The sequence below is a fragment of the Cotesia glomerata genome, linkage group LG7, assembly GCF_020080835.1.
Source record: "Cotesia glomerata isolate CgM1 linkage group LG7, MPM_Cglom_v2.3, whole genome shotgun sequence".
Classification (NCBI taxonomy): Eukaryota; Metazoa; Arthropoda; class Insecta; order Hymenoptera; family Braconidae; genus Cotesia; species Cotesia glomerata.
The window spans coordinates 20,306,316-20,324,381 of NC_058164.1; the positions used below are offsets into that span (position 1 = coordinate 20,306,316).

At 33.0% G+C, this 18,066-nt stretch overlaps 4 protein-coding genes and 1 pseudogene across 4 annotated transcripts; 3 read left to right on the top strand and 2 right to left on the bottom strand.

The window, feature by feature from the left end:
* The first annotated feature begins 633 nt into the window (after positions 1-633).
* Positions 634-1,116, top strand: LOC123269734 (B-cell lymphoma 3 protein homolog). Its single transcript, XM_044735570.1, has one exon. It carries the CDS (start codon positions 634-636, stop codon positions 1,114-1,116), a length of 483 nt encoding a protein of 160 aa, XP_044591505.1.
* A 5,419-nt stretch (positions 1,117-6,535) lies between these two features.
* Positions 6,536-17,842, bottom strand: LOC123269245 (histone H4). The gene is made up of 3 exons (XM_044734847.1): positions 17,838-17,842; positions 13,004-13,009; positions 6,536-6,872 (listed from the first exon to the last, which is right to left on the bottom strand). The coding sequence occupies exon 3, from the start codon at positions 6,863-6,865 to the stop codon at positions 6,554-6,556; it is 312 nt and encodes a 103-aa protein (XP_044590782.1). The 5' UTR covers positions 6,866-6,872; positions 13,004-13,009; positions 17,838-17,842; the 3' UTR covers positions 6,536-6,553.
* On the top strand, positions 7,113-7,549 carry LOC123269229 (histone H3). Its single transcript, XM_044734832.1, has one exon. The coding sequence runs from the start codon at positions 7,139-7,141 to the stop codon at positions 7,547-7,549; it is 411 nt and encodes a 136-aa protein (XP_044590767.1). The 5' UTR covers positions 7,113-7,138.
* Positions 10,392-10,873, bottom strand: LOC123269231 (annotated as a pseudogene).
* Positions 11,069-11,545, top strand: LOC123269237 (histone H2B). The gene has a single exon (XM_044734838.1). The coding sequence runs from the start codon at positions 11,126-11,128 to the stop codon at positions 11,498-11,500; it is 375 nt and encodes a 124-aa protein (XP_044590773.1). The 5' UTR covers positions 11,069-11,125; the 3' UTR covers positions 11,501-11,545.
* Positions 17,843-18,066: the final 224 nt, after the last annotated feature.

Below are 18,066 nucleotides of genomic sequence, written 5' to 3' on the forward strand. Positions count from 1 at the left end.
CGATTCCAACTATTTGTCGATTTAACATGGAATGACTCATTTATACAATATTTTGGATTTTGTTCTCTGTCCTTGGACTTACACAAATTTGAACTATTGATGATTGTAAATGAGTAATATTGATATGTGTGTAGTACTCGTTAGAGTGTGGGAAAAAAGTTAGAAAAAACCCAATTCGAATTTAATTTATTTGAAAAAATGGTTAAAGTGTAGATTCGTTAGAACTTTATACTTTTTCTTGATAATAAGTTGCAGTAGTTTTTTTTTTACCGTATAAATTTTTTTCTTATTCTAAGTACGACATTTAAAATCGTCTCTAGATAATAATCTTTTATACCTGCGCTCTAGGTTACAAGATTTAAGCATTACTTTCATTATTTACTTTCGATAGGCCTAATTGCAAGTCTAGTTCTTTCTTCTATGTCCTTTGTAAATTTGACCATAGTAAAAAGTAATTATTTTTCGATTTTGGGTTAAGTGGGGGTATTGTTAAAATTGATTGGATTACAATTTTAGTACCCAACCATGTATATATACCCCAGAATTCATCCAAGGAAATCACTCTGCATTTTCCTCTAACTGAAGAGATTTGGTTCTTCTCACATCAAACTGCTCAATATATTCATTTCAATCATGGCACTGTTACAAGCAATCAGAGCGCAACACCAAGAAGCCCTCGATAAACACTTCAACGAAGCCATTGCAACTCGAAATTACACAAAAATCGTCGAGCTCTTGATGGATCAAGATCCGGTGATTCCACCAATGGCAGTCAACCTGCAGAGATTTTTGTACTTGGCACTTTCGGTAGAGAACTTCCCCGTTGTTCAGGAAATCATCGATTCCTTTGTTGGAAAGAGACTCCATGGAACAGTCGATTACGAAGATGAAAATAACGCTGGTTGGGGTCCACTACATCTGGTAGTAGAGGACAATAACTACGACGGAGCTACATTTCTTCTGGAGAACGGAGCCGACCCAGATGTGGAAACTGAAGACGGAACTCAGCCGATAAATATATCGGTTGACAACAAGAATGTTGAGATGACCAAGTTGCTGATGAGCTATGGTGCTGATAGTTGTGGCAACAAGGAAGCTTTCAAAAAAGCAGTCTAAGAAGGAAAATTCCCTAGACTTAGATATAAGTAGGATGGAGAAATCGAAATCTCGTAAATGTCTGTATTGATTATCTTAAAAATCAACTAAACGGTTCTTTTCAGAACCACTACATTTCTCAAAACGTAATAAAATATCAAGTTTTAGATTCATAATTTATTTAATTTATACTGTTTAATTTTTGTTATGATAACGACGATATTTTAAATTCTATAGTCCGTTGAGTAGATCAGCGCAAAAGCATGTAAAAGGGTAAGTTATACTTACTGTAAACTTTAAATTCGGCAAAAAAAACTGATTGAATAATTGAAATGCCCATATTCATGCCGCAATAGACCGATTTTCGACTAAGAATCACTGGAAATAAACGTTTAGTATTAAGAATTCGATAAAAATGGATTGCACTTAAGTCTAACTCATATTTGATTTATACTCAAATCCAGCTTTAAATGTACGTCACAAACATTGTTTTTTACACGCTTCATATTAGCTTCACTTGTATGTTTGTAACCGACTCCTTTGAACTTTGATTTTGACTCACTTCAAACAGTCAGATTTCATTTAAAATTCGTAGACTTATCGAGGGCCGATGACAATACACTAATTTGATAAAATTATTCCATTATCCTAATTAGGATTGTCAGGATTAAATGATTTTTTCGCGCATCCTTTGCGTGAGAGCAAGAAAGATAGGGCAAGCGCGTGGTCTTGCGTATGCGTACCTTTCTGATTCAAGCACTTGGCTCGGCAGAATAATCAAGGCAATAGTCATAAGTTGGCCTATTTTCAATAGTTCAAATTTAAGGTTAAACATACAAACAGTCATTTGAACGGTGGCGAAATACCGAGCCCTAGTCATAATTACAGTTACCAATAGTAATCATGGAATTAATAGTAGATTAAAATAAACAATAGTTAAAAAAAAAAAAAAAAAACAAAAAACACGCTTTAATGAATATAAATTAATAATAGTATAAATAAGAAAAAATTTTATTTTATTTCAAAAAAAGCGTGGGTGCTTTTTAAGATATTATCGAAATGATAATCCTTCTACTCATATCTGTCAATAAAATATTTATAACTATTGACACCATGCACCCCACGCTTTTTTGACAAAGGATTAGTCATCATGAATAAAAGTAATTCCATGGAAACCTTGACAATCAAATTCAACAGAATCTGGAGTAATTGGATTAAATCCAACATCTTCAACGTTCTTTCGTAAACGCGGCAAATTAACATCACAAATTTTTTTCAGCTCTCCTTTTAATTGGAATATTTACTTATACTTCGGCAGTAGTAATACCATCACAGGAATTTATGTTACAAAAAAAATACTTATGTTCATCTAAAACACTTTCATCAATTTGACATGTAATATTACGAGTTGTTTTTTGTGGAGTACCATTAAATGCACAATGATCTTCTACACTCTGTGTTTTAACATCTACACAATTATTATCATCTTGAATTTCAATTTCATTTGTATTATTATTACAATTCTTATTATTATTTTTATTATTAATGATATTCATTTCACTTTGTAAATTCCATCGTCGTAATCGTTCGAAACGTTCAAATGATTGAGTAGATTTTTTGGTATTTACTTTACCAGGAAACATTGTTGGTCCATATAAAGGATGCCGAGGATGTTCTGACTTTTGATTATTAACAAAATGAACACTACAAATCCGAGTATTTTTAGTTGGTTCTCAATCATTTGGATATTTCTTGAAAAACAAATTTCTTTAATTTACTTTTTCTTAGTAGTATTTTATTTATTTTATAAAATAATCATTGTATTGTCTTGAATATCTCGGGTGATTTCGCTCAAATTCTTGGAATTTTTGGAGTAGGTTTCTCAAGTGCTTTTGAAGTAAAACTGCGAAATACAAAAAATTTACAAAACTGCCATTAAAATTCCTGGAACCTTCCGAGTAGGTTTCTCGGGTATTTTCAAGTAAAACTGAGGAGTACAAAAAATAATGTAAGTGCCGCTAAAATTCCTGAAATCTTTTGGAGTAGGTTTCTTGGGTATTTTCAAGTAAAACTACGGAGTACATAAAATAACGTAAGTGCTGCTGAAATTCCTGAAATCTTTTGTTATTTTCAGTATTCCGCAGTTTAACCTGAAAGTAACCCAATTATTCCTTCCGGAAGATTCTAGGAATTTTAGTGGTACTTTTTATTTTTTCCATGTTCTACAGTATAGACTGATATTTTCCGAGACTCTCCCTCCGAAGGATTCTACGGATCAACAGCACTTTTGTTTTTACTGTTTATGTTCCGGAGTATGACCTAAAAGTATCCTAGATGCTCGGTCCGGAATAATACAGGAATTTTGGCAGCAGTTTCTTATTTCAAGTATTTACAGTATAACCTGAAATTATCCTACATATTTTTTGCGGAAAATTCTAGGAATTTTAGCGGCAGTTTTTTAATATTTCATGTTCTGAAGTATGACCCTATTAGTTACTTTACTCGGAAAAATCCAGGAATTTTAGCAGCGCTTTTTTCATTTTTAATACTCTACAGTCCTACCTGAAAGCACCCTGGATGCTTCATCGGGAAGATTTTAGGAATTTTGTCGATACTTTTGTTATTTTCAGTAATCCACAGTTTTCCTTGATACTTCTTTCGGAAGAATCAAGGGATTTCAGTGGTTCTTTTAAGAGTCTTAAAAATAATACAAATAAACTCGAATTTTCAAATTATTATTTAGAGTGGGTACAAATATTATTTTAAAAATTTTATAGTCCGATTGCATGCTCCTTACCATTTTAAAGTATTCCGCCAATCTTCCGCTCAAAGTTCTCGTCAGTTTCTCGAGCGGAAGGTTCCAAATGCAGAATATCTGCGGGATCCCTCAGGTACAGATTTTTTTTACTCGGGTAGCTCTTTTGACACAGCTATTTTTCCTGACGGCTGGAAGATGGTTTATATTATTCTTTTAAATAAGATAAGTGCATCGAAGTCCATGTCAGATACTAGACTCATAGTCAATATATCTTATCTTGCCAAAGTATTTGAGCGTATGTTAGCAAAGCAGCTTACAAATTGCCTCTAAACGAATTGCATCACATCATCGATGAACATCAATCAGGTTTCAGAAAGCATCATAGCACTCGAACAGCTTTGCTTCGTTTGACTGATGATATTCGCAAAGTCATGGATAGAGATGAACTTACCTATCTCATTCTATTTGAATTCTAAAAGGCTTTTGATTACGTTAAGCCAAAAATGTTATTCATAACAATGTATCAAATAGGTTTATCGATTGAAGTTATCGCAGATCGCAATCTATACTCGACCAACATTGTTCTACAACTGATGCCATCAGGACTACTTCTGGCGTTCTTCAAGGATCTACTTTGAGCCCCATTCTTTTCCTAAGCATCATAAATGGAGTAGCTAAACAGTTGAAATTTTCTAAGTACGGTATCTTTGTTGATGATAAATCTGCATATTACCACTTTAGACTCTTCCAACTAAATGACGCAGCTCATAAAATAATACTGATGCCCAAGCAGTGGCTGACGTTACTGGGCCAAAGAAATTGGTCTCGAGCTAAATCTTGGAAAAATAAAGGTCATGATTTTGAGGAACAATAGGAAATTTAAGCTTCTTGAGGATTGTGATCTTCCTCAAATAATTGTAGATGACAACGTCATTCTATATGTAAGCTCAAGTAAACACTTTAGTCTTCATTTATCAACTAATCGTTCCTGGGATTTTCACGTTGCACATATCTTTTGCAAGGTCTACAGTACTCTCAATAGCCTCAAGCATAGAAAGAATATATTATCTACTTCAACTCGCAAACTACTAGTCACAGCTATGATTATTCCGATCATTGACTACTGTTCATTGGTTTTGATATATATATATATATATATAGTATATATATATATATATATATATATATATATATATATATATATATATATCCAAAAGACTGGATTGTAAGTTACAACGTCTGATAAACAATGGCATAAGGTTCATTTTTAATCTGAAACGTGATTAACATATTACTCCCCATAGATACTCCTTACAGTAGCTTACAGTTAAATCGAAGCGATCTTACTTCTTGGCTTGCTTCTTGTATAAACTTTTCAGTTCTGGTGAACCTAGTTTTGTCAGAAGCCTTTTCGTTGAAAAATCACTAGACACTAGACGTTCCGGAAGATTGGCTGCCAAATATTACAACGTCACGTTTAGAATTCCTAACTATTCAACTACTTTCTATGAAAATTCATTTTTAATCTGAGCAATACGCTTTTGGCGTGAAATATCACCTGATGTTATCAATGCACTTAGCGTTAACCTTTCAAGATTAAAGCTTATGAATTCATCCCCGACCTTGAGCTTAAGAAGAACTTGGTACCTGGTATTATTGATGATGATATTAATTGATATAGTTAAAACCATCTGCAGTGCTTTAAATTTAAACCTCAGTCTGACAATTATCTTGCAAATTTTTGTTTACTTTTATTCACCTCACTTTTATTAAATGTGATCAGCTAATTATATTGTTTAAGCTTTTGATTGTTTTCACTGATGCTATGAGCCATCATTCTAATATTGTTAAAATATTTGTTTATATTCTTACATGTACTTTTATTCTTTTTGTTTTGTGTTATTTGCTATTCGGCCATTGCCTTGGTATTTAAATTAAATAAATAAAAAGAAATTCAAAAATTCGAGCTTTAATTTTGAATTTAAATATCTCACGTCATTATCATCTCATGTAATACAGACAGGGAAGGGCACCGATAATATTAATTTTTAACTTAAGACAAAATTGATAAAAGTCAAAATATTGAAGAATAGGTTCAGGATTACGATATTCATCTCGTAATTTTGAATGTAATTTTCTTTCTGTTGATAATTAATACAGAAAATATATCCAATAGAAAGCGAAAATTTGATTACCTGTGGAAGACAAATTCAATTCACTGCGATGTGAAACTTGAATGATATTCTTATTCAAGAGGTCGCTTGTAAAGCAAAATTGTGGAAGGAAAAACATACACGATCAATAGTATGAGTATAGTATAGCAATATGAAATTTAGAGAAATAAATATGTTAAAATTTAAAATGAATGTCCATGAATAATCTCGTTTATGTGCTGATGAAAAAAATTAATGATGTAGTTGTAGAAACCCCCCCCCCCTCCTGAGGTACTTCGAAACAGCTGATTACAATAAACATGACGTCATTTGATACTAAGCTATGGAGCCTATTTACTTTGAATTAATGTATATTATCTATTGTAATCGATTATAGAAATCTAATCCAAAACATAAGGATATTTTATTGCATTCAATTAATACCTATACATGACAATTCATAACTTCAATGATTTTCTTAGTACGAAAAATTTGGTGGCCCTGAAAAGGGCCGTTTTTTTCAAAATTAGATGATAGAGTGGGATGTTTAACCTCCGAAACCGTAGAGAGTACGGCCCTGACGTTTTAATGCGTAGACTACATCCATGGCTGTAACAGTCTTACGTTTAGCGTGCTCTGTGTAGGTGACAGCGTCACGGATGACGTTTTCAAGGAAAACCTTGAGCACACCACGAGTCTCTTCGTAGATCAATCCAGAGATACGCTTGACTCCACCACGACGGGCCAAACGACGAATAGCTGGCTTAGTGATACCTTGGATGTTATCACGAAGAACTTTACGATGACGCTTGGCTCCTCCTTTGCCCAATCCTTTTCCTCCCTTACCACGACCAGTCATGTTGATATGAGGTGAATTAAGCTTCTGATCGACTCAAGAAGTAAACTTGGTATATTCGAAAAACAGTAAGTCAAGGCTCTTTTAAGCACATCTTCAACGTTTCCCCCACCATCGAGTTTGAGTGCAGCCAATCAGCACAATCCAGATACTTTTTCCCCCCTACCGAAATAAACACCTGGCCCAAGTTAACAAACAGGCGAGCTCTTTGAGCGGACATCATATTTTAAATCTAACTAAAGATCATTAAAGTCAGATTACGGTCTCTAAGTCGTCATGGCCCGAACTAAGCAAACCGCTCGTAAGTCTACTGGAGGTAAAGCTCCACGTAAGCAACTTGCCACCAAAGCTGCTCGTAAGAGTGCACCAGCTACTGGAGGTGTCAAAAAGCCTCACCGCTACCGTCCAGGAACCGTTGCTCTTCGTGAGATCCGTCGTTACCAGAAGAGTACGGAGTTGTTAATCCGTAAATTGCCCTTCCAACGTCTTGTTCGTGAAATTGCTCAGGACTTTAAAACTGATCTACGATTTCAGAGCTCCGCTGTGATGGCCCTTCAGGAAGCCAGTGAGGCCTACCTCGTCGGTCTTTTTGAAGACACCAACCTTTGTGCTATTCACGCCAAGCGTGTTACCATCATGCCCAAAGACATCCAGTTGGCTCGTCGTATCCGAGGAGAACGTGCCTAGGTTATCATTTTTAATCCAATATTTGTAAAAACGGCCCTTTTCAGGGCCAACAAATTTTTCATACTAAGAAAATCATTCAATTTTACTAATCGATTATATTGATAATTGTTAAATTACCTAGAAAATGTAAGATCAATGAAAAGTAAGAAAATACAATGTCGATGTCAATCTTTTGTTATCTATTTTCATTCTTTGTTGAGAAAGAATCTTTTTAATTCATACTGTATGTATCTCCTCTTCAAACTAATGATTTTTTCTAAAATCCCATTATTCGCTCTGTGCGCGACTTCAGCGCCATGGCACGTTTGAACTACAGGGGGCTATTGTAATATATTTATTATGTATTGAATGGCTGTCAGAAATAATAATATCGAATGATAAATAAAAAAATGTTTTTTTAATTAAAGGAAATATTTATAATAAATATTTGTTAATGTAAAGTGTTCTTGTGCATTAAAAAGTGAAATGTAAGTATATTTAATACCGAAAAAGTAGCATAGAAGTTAGCACACATAAAGATAGGTTAACTGAAATCAGACTGAATTCAAATAAAAAGAAAATAGAGAAAAATTATAAGAAAACTTGAATAAACATTTAATTATTTTTTTTATAAGTAAATTTACATTAAACGAAATTACCAAAATATTTTATTGTTTCAAAATTCTACAAATTAAAAGTGCTGATTGTTTTAGAGTACAAAAAAAATAGATTATGTTTGCTAACTAAAATTAACATATTACAATTCAATAATAAAGCTGGGAAAAATTTTTAATCGATTAAATTTATCATTTTTATTTTTAGATTTGGATTTAAAATGGAAACCATAATAAAAACGGGATTTCAATCAATAACCCACGAAATTCAGTTCCAGCCACAAACATTGGTAAAAGGAAAAAAGCTAGTTCTTGCTGAACATGTCCGAGAGGTAGAAGAGTTTCGCAAGAATAACGAAAGCTATTTAACTTGACTTTAAAGCTAGTTAACTTGACACTCTTGATCAACTCTCAAATGAGTTACTGTCGGCGGATCTTCAGTAATCATTTCTTGCAATTCATTAACTTCAGGCTCAGGATTGAGTGCTGAAGATACATTTTTGTTCTGCCGGCGGTCCATTAAGCGCTTAAATCTGAAAAATTTATTACACAAAAATTCATATTATTTGATTGCTGATAATCACAAATTTTAATAGCGACAGTATTTATTTATAAAATAATATCTAAAATTTATAGTAATACTCTCCTTTTTAGTTTTTAAATTATGTTAATTTCAATATATTATTACTCACCTATTCGTGACCATTAACTCATTAACTTTTTGAGATTTATAAACTGTAGGAAATTTAGTAGGAATGTAGCTGGGACTCGATTCTATGTCAGACTTTTGGCCTCCAATAAAATGATCACTACAAATATAATCATGTGCCTTTGGAGTCCACAATGAGCCATCAATACTGCAAGGAAAATTGAAAATTTTTAATATTTAATATTTAAAATTTATGATCATTGGTATGGATAATCTTTTAGTTTAATATAATAAGTAGCAAAAGAGTAAATGAATCTTAAATAATAAATGAAAAGTTTATAATAAAAAAATTCAATCTTATTTTTTAATATATAATTAATAATTATTAATTATGCTAAATTTATAAATGTTTAAAAAAATTTTTTTTTTTAATTAATAATAATATTTCCTAGCATTTTCTAAACTTACTATTTTTTTAAGTTTTACTTCTTTCAAGATTTTTATTATTACCGATAGTAAGGTTATGATTCTACTTACTTTTGTCTCCTCAGCGGCTATCCATTTTTTCCTTTGATTTATTTTCCAACTTGCTGTTGGAAATTTATAAAAATGACAAGCACTTTTTCTACCTGTATTCTTACAACTAACAACACAACAACTTTTGTGACTCATTTTATGTTATGTTATTTAAATAAATTTTAAATAACAATTCACTTGTATATTTAGCTAACTCGAAACATAAAAACAGCCCCCCGTAGTATCGGATATAGCCACGGGTAGCGCTGACGGTAAATCAGTTTCTCCCCACCATGGCTTCGCACTGAGCGACTAGCATGACTAATGTTATTTCAATGGTTAAAGATACCTTAGTATCTCGCAAATTATTCTTCGCCATGAATAATTATACAGTTTATTGTTAATGATATTTTAATTGTTCGAACTAAAGATCTTTTCTGATAAACGAACAAAAGAAGATGACATCAATTTTCAGAAAGAATAAGCAGATGTTTTAGAATACAATGAATTTATCATTACTGTAACACATTAAAAAAAATTTTTTTCAATGACGAGAAATATATACAATTTATATATTTTCGATGAACATAGTATAAAAAAGTTAACTACATGACCATTTATCAAAGTATTATCATATTAAATTCGAATAAATTAACATACAACTTACAAAATGTTTTTCAGTCAACTTATCGACACATGCCAAACATCAGATATATGTAATAAATATATTTTTTTCATATAAAACTACTTGAGAGGTTCATAATTCCAATATTATCGTATTGTATCTCAAAATCCGTTTGTCATAGCCAAGGAATGTATGACACTAGACGTTCCCCTGCTATACTTTAAAATAGAAAATGGTGAGAAGCCTAAGAGAGAGATAGCAGAGTTAACGACCTCAATGTAATTATTTATTGTAAGTTAATGATATTACACTCTCTCAATAAAGATGAAATAGTGCTGGTAACTATATTAATCAATTTTGAAGATAGATGACGATAATTTGATTAAGCAAATAATTAGACTGGATAAAAAGAATTTAATTAAACTAGAAAATTCTTCACGTATTGAAAAATTTGGTGGCCCTGAAAAGGGCCGTTTTATTTTAGATGGAAAGAAGATATAATTTAAGAGCTGCTTTTTCTCGGTTTTTTGGGTAAAAGAACAGCCTGGATGTTAGGCAAGACACCTCCTTGAGCGATGGTGACTCCAGAGAAGTTTGTTTAACTCTTCGTCATTACGGATGGCCAACTGAAGATGACGGGGAATAATTCTGGTCTTCTTGTTGTCACGAGCAGCGTTTCCAGCCAACTCCAAAACTTCAGCCGCCAAGTATTCCATGACGGCAGCAAGGTAAACTGGAGCACCAGCACCAACACGTTCAGCGTAATTTCCTTTACGCAACATACGATGGATACGACCTACTGGAAATTGGAGACCAGCACGGCTTGAGCGGGTCTTTGACTTTCCCTTTACTTTACCTCCTTTACCACGACCAGACATGATGAAAAGGTTATAGATTTACAAACTGAACTTTTAACTTGAACGGACAAGTCCTGACTATACGGTTTGCGCTCCAAACCTTGATTTTTATAAGGCTTGTGTGAGGAGCATGCGGCAGATGTTCTGACAGCTGAACGTTGGAGGGGATAGAGCATACCTTGGGTTTAATTGGTGTTCATCCCCACTCTTTGTAACTATCCTTCACCGATGCTCAACTTCCTATTTTTTTTGTTATAAGCGAAAGCAAAGTTGGGCTCACCATCATTCGTCTGCTGTGCCTCTGTACGTACTTACTTACTCAACTCAGTATCCATCATGCCGCCCAAGACTAGTGGTAAAGCTGTAAAGAAATCTGGCAAAGCCCAGAAGAACATTACCAAGTCTGACAAGAAGAACCGCAAGAAGAAGAGGAAGGAAAGTTACGCTATCTACATTTACAAGGTGCTGAAACAGGTCCACCCTGACACCGGTGTTTCCTCCAAGGCCATGAGCATCATGAACAGCTTCGTCAACGATATCTTCGAACGTATCGCTGCTGAAGCTTCCAGACTCGCTCACTACAACAAGCGTTCCACCATCACTTCACGGGAAATTCAAACAGCTGTCCGTCTTCTGTTACCCGGTGAATTGGCCAAACACGCCGTCAGTGAAGGAACCAAAGCCGTCACTAAGTACACCAGCTCTAAGTAAACTTCCTCTCTCTGATTAAAACCAAACCAAACGGCCCTTTTCAGGGCCACCAAATTTTTCAATACGTAAAATATTATCAAGTTCAATTACATTATATTTCTTATACTCACGAAAGCCTAAAAAATATATTCCTAGTCATTTCATGATTTTGAACATGAATATTACAATCGAAAAAATTGAAAAATTGTGAAAATCAATCAACCTTCATTAGACAAGAATATTTCAACCTTCATCATGAAAACAGTTTAATTCACAGTATCAAAAACTTTACTAATCAAGCTGTAAGTAGTTATTTACGTTATTAGTAACATTAAGACCATCTATGTTTATAATAAATTTCCAGAAAATGGTTTTAAGAGAAACGAAAGAAGTAATGAGGGTATCAAAATTTGAGGTATAGCGAAAGTATCTAAAGCTCATGAACCTCACATCAATGATCAGTTTGACATACTCAACCGCTATATTTTTAATTCACATAATTAATAGCAGAATTCATCACATTATCAGAAGATAGTATAAAAAAAATTGAGGAAGGTGAGTAGCAAGGTATCCCTGGTTCTGAGGGGCTCAAATGAGGAGAATGAAGACTAAAGATTCTATTGCAGCAGGCTGAAATTGAAGAGGAGATAAAGAAAATAGAATCACAGGTAAAACACAAACAGCTAAGCTTCAAGAAGTAAAATAAAATAATCTCTTAAAATGATTGAATTAGAGAACGAAATATCTACGCACACACAGAAAAAAACATCAACTTGTTTCAAGAGAAAAATTTTTAAACCAAGAATACAATTTTTAAGAGGGTAATTGCCTTGAATCAAAACGAACAATTCTTGAATTAAGTAAAATTTCCTTAAATCAAGAAAAATGTTCTTAAATCAAGAATTTTTCTACTCAAATCAAGAATATTGAGCTCTTTAAAAATATATACTTGATTCAAGAACATTTTCTACTTATCGCTAAGAAAATTGAAAATTTTCAAAAATCGGGAAGTTATTGGTTTCACCCCGTTTTTCAAAAATCGAGTTTTCAACGGATGTTGACGTTTTGAGGTCCTACGAAGCCTCCCCGAATGTTTCCGCGATGATGTCCGTACGTCTGTGTGTGTGTGTGTCTCTGTGTGTGTGTGTGTGTGTGTGTGTGTGTGTGTTTTTTTTATCTTAGGGGGGGGGAATCCTTTTTACGGATTCCAGGCATAGCTGTTCGGCCTGGATATGTGGCGACTCGACGCAGCGTCATACTAAAACTCAACGCTAACGCCCCTACCCACTAAACCCTAAACCCCTTTTCTTCTTTCCTCTAATCCCTCATGGAAACCGCCGTCAGGCATTACTTCGTGAGGGGAGGATCTAGCTACTGCTATTCCTTCTGGTGGCTAAGGTGTTATTTTTCCTTCCTTCTAGTTTCTGTCATTTGCCCTTTTTCTTTCAATGGAACGCAGCTCTGTAAGCACTTCGGTGGTAAACGTGCTTGTGGCGTTCCAGGCAGCTTCGGATGACAGCATTTCTTCTACTATTGACTCTGGTGTGATTTTCTTGTTCAGGATCTTCTCTAACTCATCACGCTGTGGGTTAAAACGAGGGCACTCAAAGAAAACGTGCTCCGCATTTTCAGCAACTCTTGGGCAAGACGGACACTCTGGGGAATTATCGTGCTTAAAGCGATAAAGGTACTCCCGGAAACAGCTGTGTCCTGACAACATCTGGGTGTGTGTGTGTGTGTGTGTGTACAGCCGTATGTAAACCTCTCATAACTTTTGAACGACTTAACCGATTTTATCGCGGTTGGCACCGTTTGAAAGGGCTTAACTAAACTTAGATTTTGACCATAATTTGGATCGATTCGAACTAGTAGATTTTAAGAAATCTGAAAAAAACTTCAAAAAAAATTTTTTCAAATGTGGTTTTTTTGGAATCACTTTTAAACGGCTTGACCGATCAATTCCAAAAACTAATCAGCTCTTAACATCAAAAAAACAAGTCGATTGCCGCTAGCCCGGTCAAAATCGGTTAATTCGTGAGTTATCGTTAACGAAAAAAATCGAAAAAATCGTTTTTTCGGAATTACTTTGAAATTCCTCGTTCGATCAATTTAAATTTAAAAGTTCTTTATAAAACTTCAAAAACTGCGTTAAATGCCACCAACTACGTAAAAATCGGTTCATTCATTCAAAAGTTATTGCGGTTTAAAAATCGAAAATTAGTGTTTTATTCAACTTCTAGCAGATTTTTGAGCTTGAAGAGCTCAAAATGATACGAAAATTATTTTTTTGAGCTCGTAGAGCTTAAAAGCGTAATAAATGTATGTTTGTTCGCTTAAGTACGAAATGAGCGGGAAGTTGCAGGGATGGCCTTTAGGGTCAACCGTTTTCCTAATTTTTTTTTCTGTTCATGCCCGTGAGTATGTTCACTTGTTGAATCAGTGAAATTTGACTAATTCATTTTAAGAGATTAACAATCAGAGAACTGAAACCGATAGAAAATGATCTAAAAAAATTACTGAAGAATTTTTAGAGGATAAATTTGGAGTAAAGATTGACTAAAAACACGTTCAACTACAGTTACTGTCCTGGAACCGTCCCTGGTTAAAAAAAAGAATTAAAGATGATTAAAAATTAATTGCATCTTTATTAATTCTCTGCAGAGAATTGAGTAGAATTAAAAAGAGTTCAGCATTATAAGCTTTTTATTATATTCAATTCTTCTTGAAGAATTGAGAGTATTAAAAAGGATTCAATTTTACTCAATTGCTATGCTGGTGTTATGTAAAGATTTTTTCTTTAAATATTTAATTAATTATAAAAATTGACAATAATTTCCTTTTATTTTGAACGATAGTAAAATTTGTTTGCGTGCGAACATTTTAAGTCTCTCATTCGGCTCATTGTAAGAGGCTCGGGGAAATTCTCGCTATTAGTCTGGAGCCAGATACATTAAAGGGATTGAAATCCAAATAGATAGATAAATGGGATTTTTGTTACATGTAAATAAACTCACTTATACTTAAAATAAGAAATACCCAAGTAATGACAAAGAACATTAACGAAAAGGATTTACCTCAAACAGAAAGATTTTAGAGTAACAATATCCCGATTAATTTTTAACAATGTTCACTTAAATAATTTCAGATATATAATAAAATGAATATAAAAAAAAATAGGAAAACGTTTGACCATAAAGGCCATCATTGTTGAAAAAAAATTTTTGAAATGAAACTTCTTTACGGAAGCTAAATCTGAACGTTTTGTGGTCTAATAGGGGTATCGCGGGAGAGGGGAAACGTTGAATGAAAGTACAGAATGGAGGAGAAGGGGAAATGCTTGCATAGCAAGTCTAAGATATCTTAAAGAGTGAGGAGGATTGAAAATAGCCGAATAGAATGAAAGAGTATACTAGATCCGAACAAAAACAGTTTCACTGTAAAAAAATAGCGCCAAGTCCACGTTCATAGGACTATTAAGAAAAATAAAATTTCTTTTTTCTTTACAAAAAGATATAAAATTAAAAAATTAAAAAATCCAAGTAACCGATATGATTGTATTTGATTTTCGGAAATTAAAAAAAATTTTATTGTAAATTTGAAAATTAAAAAAAAAAATTTGGTACGTATTTAGTGTGCGTGGTTGCAAAATATTTTACTTTTAATGAAATTCGTAAAATCTATTTACCAGGACTTTAAAAAAATTGAAATACACAATGACGCACACCAAGTACGTTCCAAAATTTTTTTTTTAATTTTCAAATTTACAATAAAATTTTTTTTAATTTCCGAAAATCAAATACAATCATATCGGTTACTTGGATTTTTTAATTTTTTTATTTTATATCTTTTTGTAAAGAAATAAGAAATTTTTTTTTCTTAATAGTCTTATGAACGTGGACTTGGCGCGATTTTTTTTTACAGTGAAACTGTTTTTGTTCGGATTTTAGTATTTTTTGTAATTATAATAAAAATTTACAATTGGTACCAACTTAAATCTCGCGTTGGCTGCATTTTTTATAGCAAACTATCCTCTTGAAGCTACAGTTTATGTAAAAACAATTCCAGCGCACCCTGGCGGATGTAGATGCAAGCTGTGAAATGTATTTTTTTAACTGTAGTTTCCCATCTATTGGAAGATTACCATGTATCCTCGAATTATTTAGTCTGCGGCATGTCACTTTTTACATAGAAAAAAAGTCAGGATCGAAATTTTTGAGCTTGCTATAGTTTGTGCTGATAAAATTTAATAATTTCAAGTAGATTAATTGTTATAATTGAATATAATTAATTAATATCATTAAAATAAAGCATGAATTACTGTTATAATATAAAATTTAGGAACAAGAAGTACCGTAGAATTAAATAAAATTTTGCAACCTCAAAATACCGTTCTGCTTACAGTAAACATAGTCGGTAGTCTGGCGCTCCGTTTACAACGGATTTGAACTGAACTTGGCGCCAGATTCTACCGAATCTGTGGATAGATAATTGGCAGGGTGCGAAGTATATGGTGGGGAAGGCTGGCGCTGACTACCACTTTTACGTGTAAATCTTATGGGAAGAACATGATTTAACGCTAATGGCGGCCACTGGAACTAAATTACTCCGTTTGATTTAACATAGGAAAAGCATGAAAATTGAGGGCAGCACCATCGTGCACCTAGCCAATGCTGTGCGCTTGAGAGAGCATGTGTGCGTGAAACTCGGTCCCTTTTTAATATAGGGTATAGTGTGTAGATATGTATTCTCAATAGTTATTATCGCCTACATGTATATTGTTTGGCGCATGCGTCGAAATTTAAGTACGTTATTTAGAAATATATTTTGTTATATCAGCTGTAACTAACTGTTTTCATATAAAGAATTTTGACATCATGCAGTGATACATTCAAACGTGTTAATTCAAATATAACACTCTTATTATAAATATTGTGATAAAAATAATATTCTTATTAATAAATTCATGTATATATTAATTAATAAAAGTGTAATTGTGTTTTATTTCTTAAATACCGGGCAATTGATAAAATAATTTTCTTTTGTTTTTCAAATCATGAGATATATGCTAAATTATACATAGTACATATACAAATAATATAAACCAACTTAACGATTAAAAAAGTTTCACTTCTATTGTGACCTTATGTGTGTGAGGCTTATTCGTTTTTTTTTTTTTTTTTTTTTTTTTTTTACGTTATAGAATGAATATGATTGTTAAAAAAAATTTAAGTATCATTTTCATTCATTAAGAGATTTTTGAATTCTTATTCTGATTAATTACAAAAAAAAATAATTATTGGTGTAATGAACGTAAAAAAAAAAAAATAAACGAATTTTTCAATTATAAAAATTTATTTTTGTTAATTTTCATTTAATATAATTTTTTTTTTTTTATTTTATCAAATTACTGAAAAAAATTTTTTTTTGCATTTACAAAAAAAAATAATTTTTGGTATTATTTTATTGTTATTATTATTCAGTAGGCAAATTTATACACTATTACTTTGAAATAGGAAAAAATGTTCATTTTTAAATTTATTGATTTTGTCCATTTTTCCATAAAAGCAGGAAGATGGCGCTAGGGTAGGAAATTCTCGCAAGTGGTTGTTCATAGAGTAGTTTCAATATATAACATTTTGCATCACGTTACACCGGGCACCTTCAGCGAGTCATGTTGGAAGCCTAAAGGTTCGTCGCAATGTGACCATCATCGCTTGTTTCAGCTCTCTGCTTGTTTCTCTCTATTGTTTCCTGGAGCGCCGTCGATTCTTTCTCCGGATAGGTATCATTCCAACTACGCAGTTTTCCGCAAATAAGCTCCCCGGAGCAGCTATTGAAGGGACACAGTTCCTAATCTAGTGCGCAAGCACAAAACTGATGAAAAGGCCCTGGTGCCAATCTCGTGAGAAGGAGTTCTGCGTGGAAGGTCAGGCAATCCAGGAGTGGTCACTTGCGGCGAAGAGGTGGTCTTCTTCCGGGGAAGAGTAATGCAACTTCCGTACCGGTTGAGGAGTAGGCGAAATTAAGCCGCTGAATAAAATGAGATTTAATGACTTACGTCAGAAACTTGTGAACTGATAAACTAGCCTATCGAGCAATCGCCACCTCGTTTCCCTTTGGGGGAATCCTTTTGTTAAATTTTTCATTTTTTATAATACTTATTCTTCTTGTTAATACAGAAATTTTTTTTTTATTTATTAACTTAAGAAAAAATTTTTTTAAGTATTTTTCAATTTATTGTTTATTTTTTATTTATTAACTTGAAATGAAAAAATTAAAAAAAATGGTTGACCCTAAAGGCCATCCCTGCAACTTTCCGCTCATTCCATCCTTAAGCGCTCAAAATTACACTTATTACGTTTTTGAGCTCTTCGAGCTCAAAAATATAATTTTCGTGTCATTTTGAACTCTCTGAGCTCGAAAGTCTGATAGAAGTTTAATAAAACACTATTTTTTGAATTTACAAACCGCAATAACTTTTGAATGAATGAATCGGTTTTCACACGGTTGGCTACATTCGATGCAGTTTTTGAAGCCTCATTAAAAATCTTTACATTTGAATTGATCGAACTAGAAATTTAGGAGTA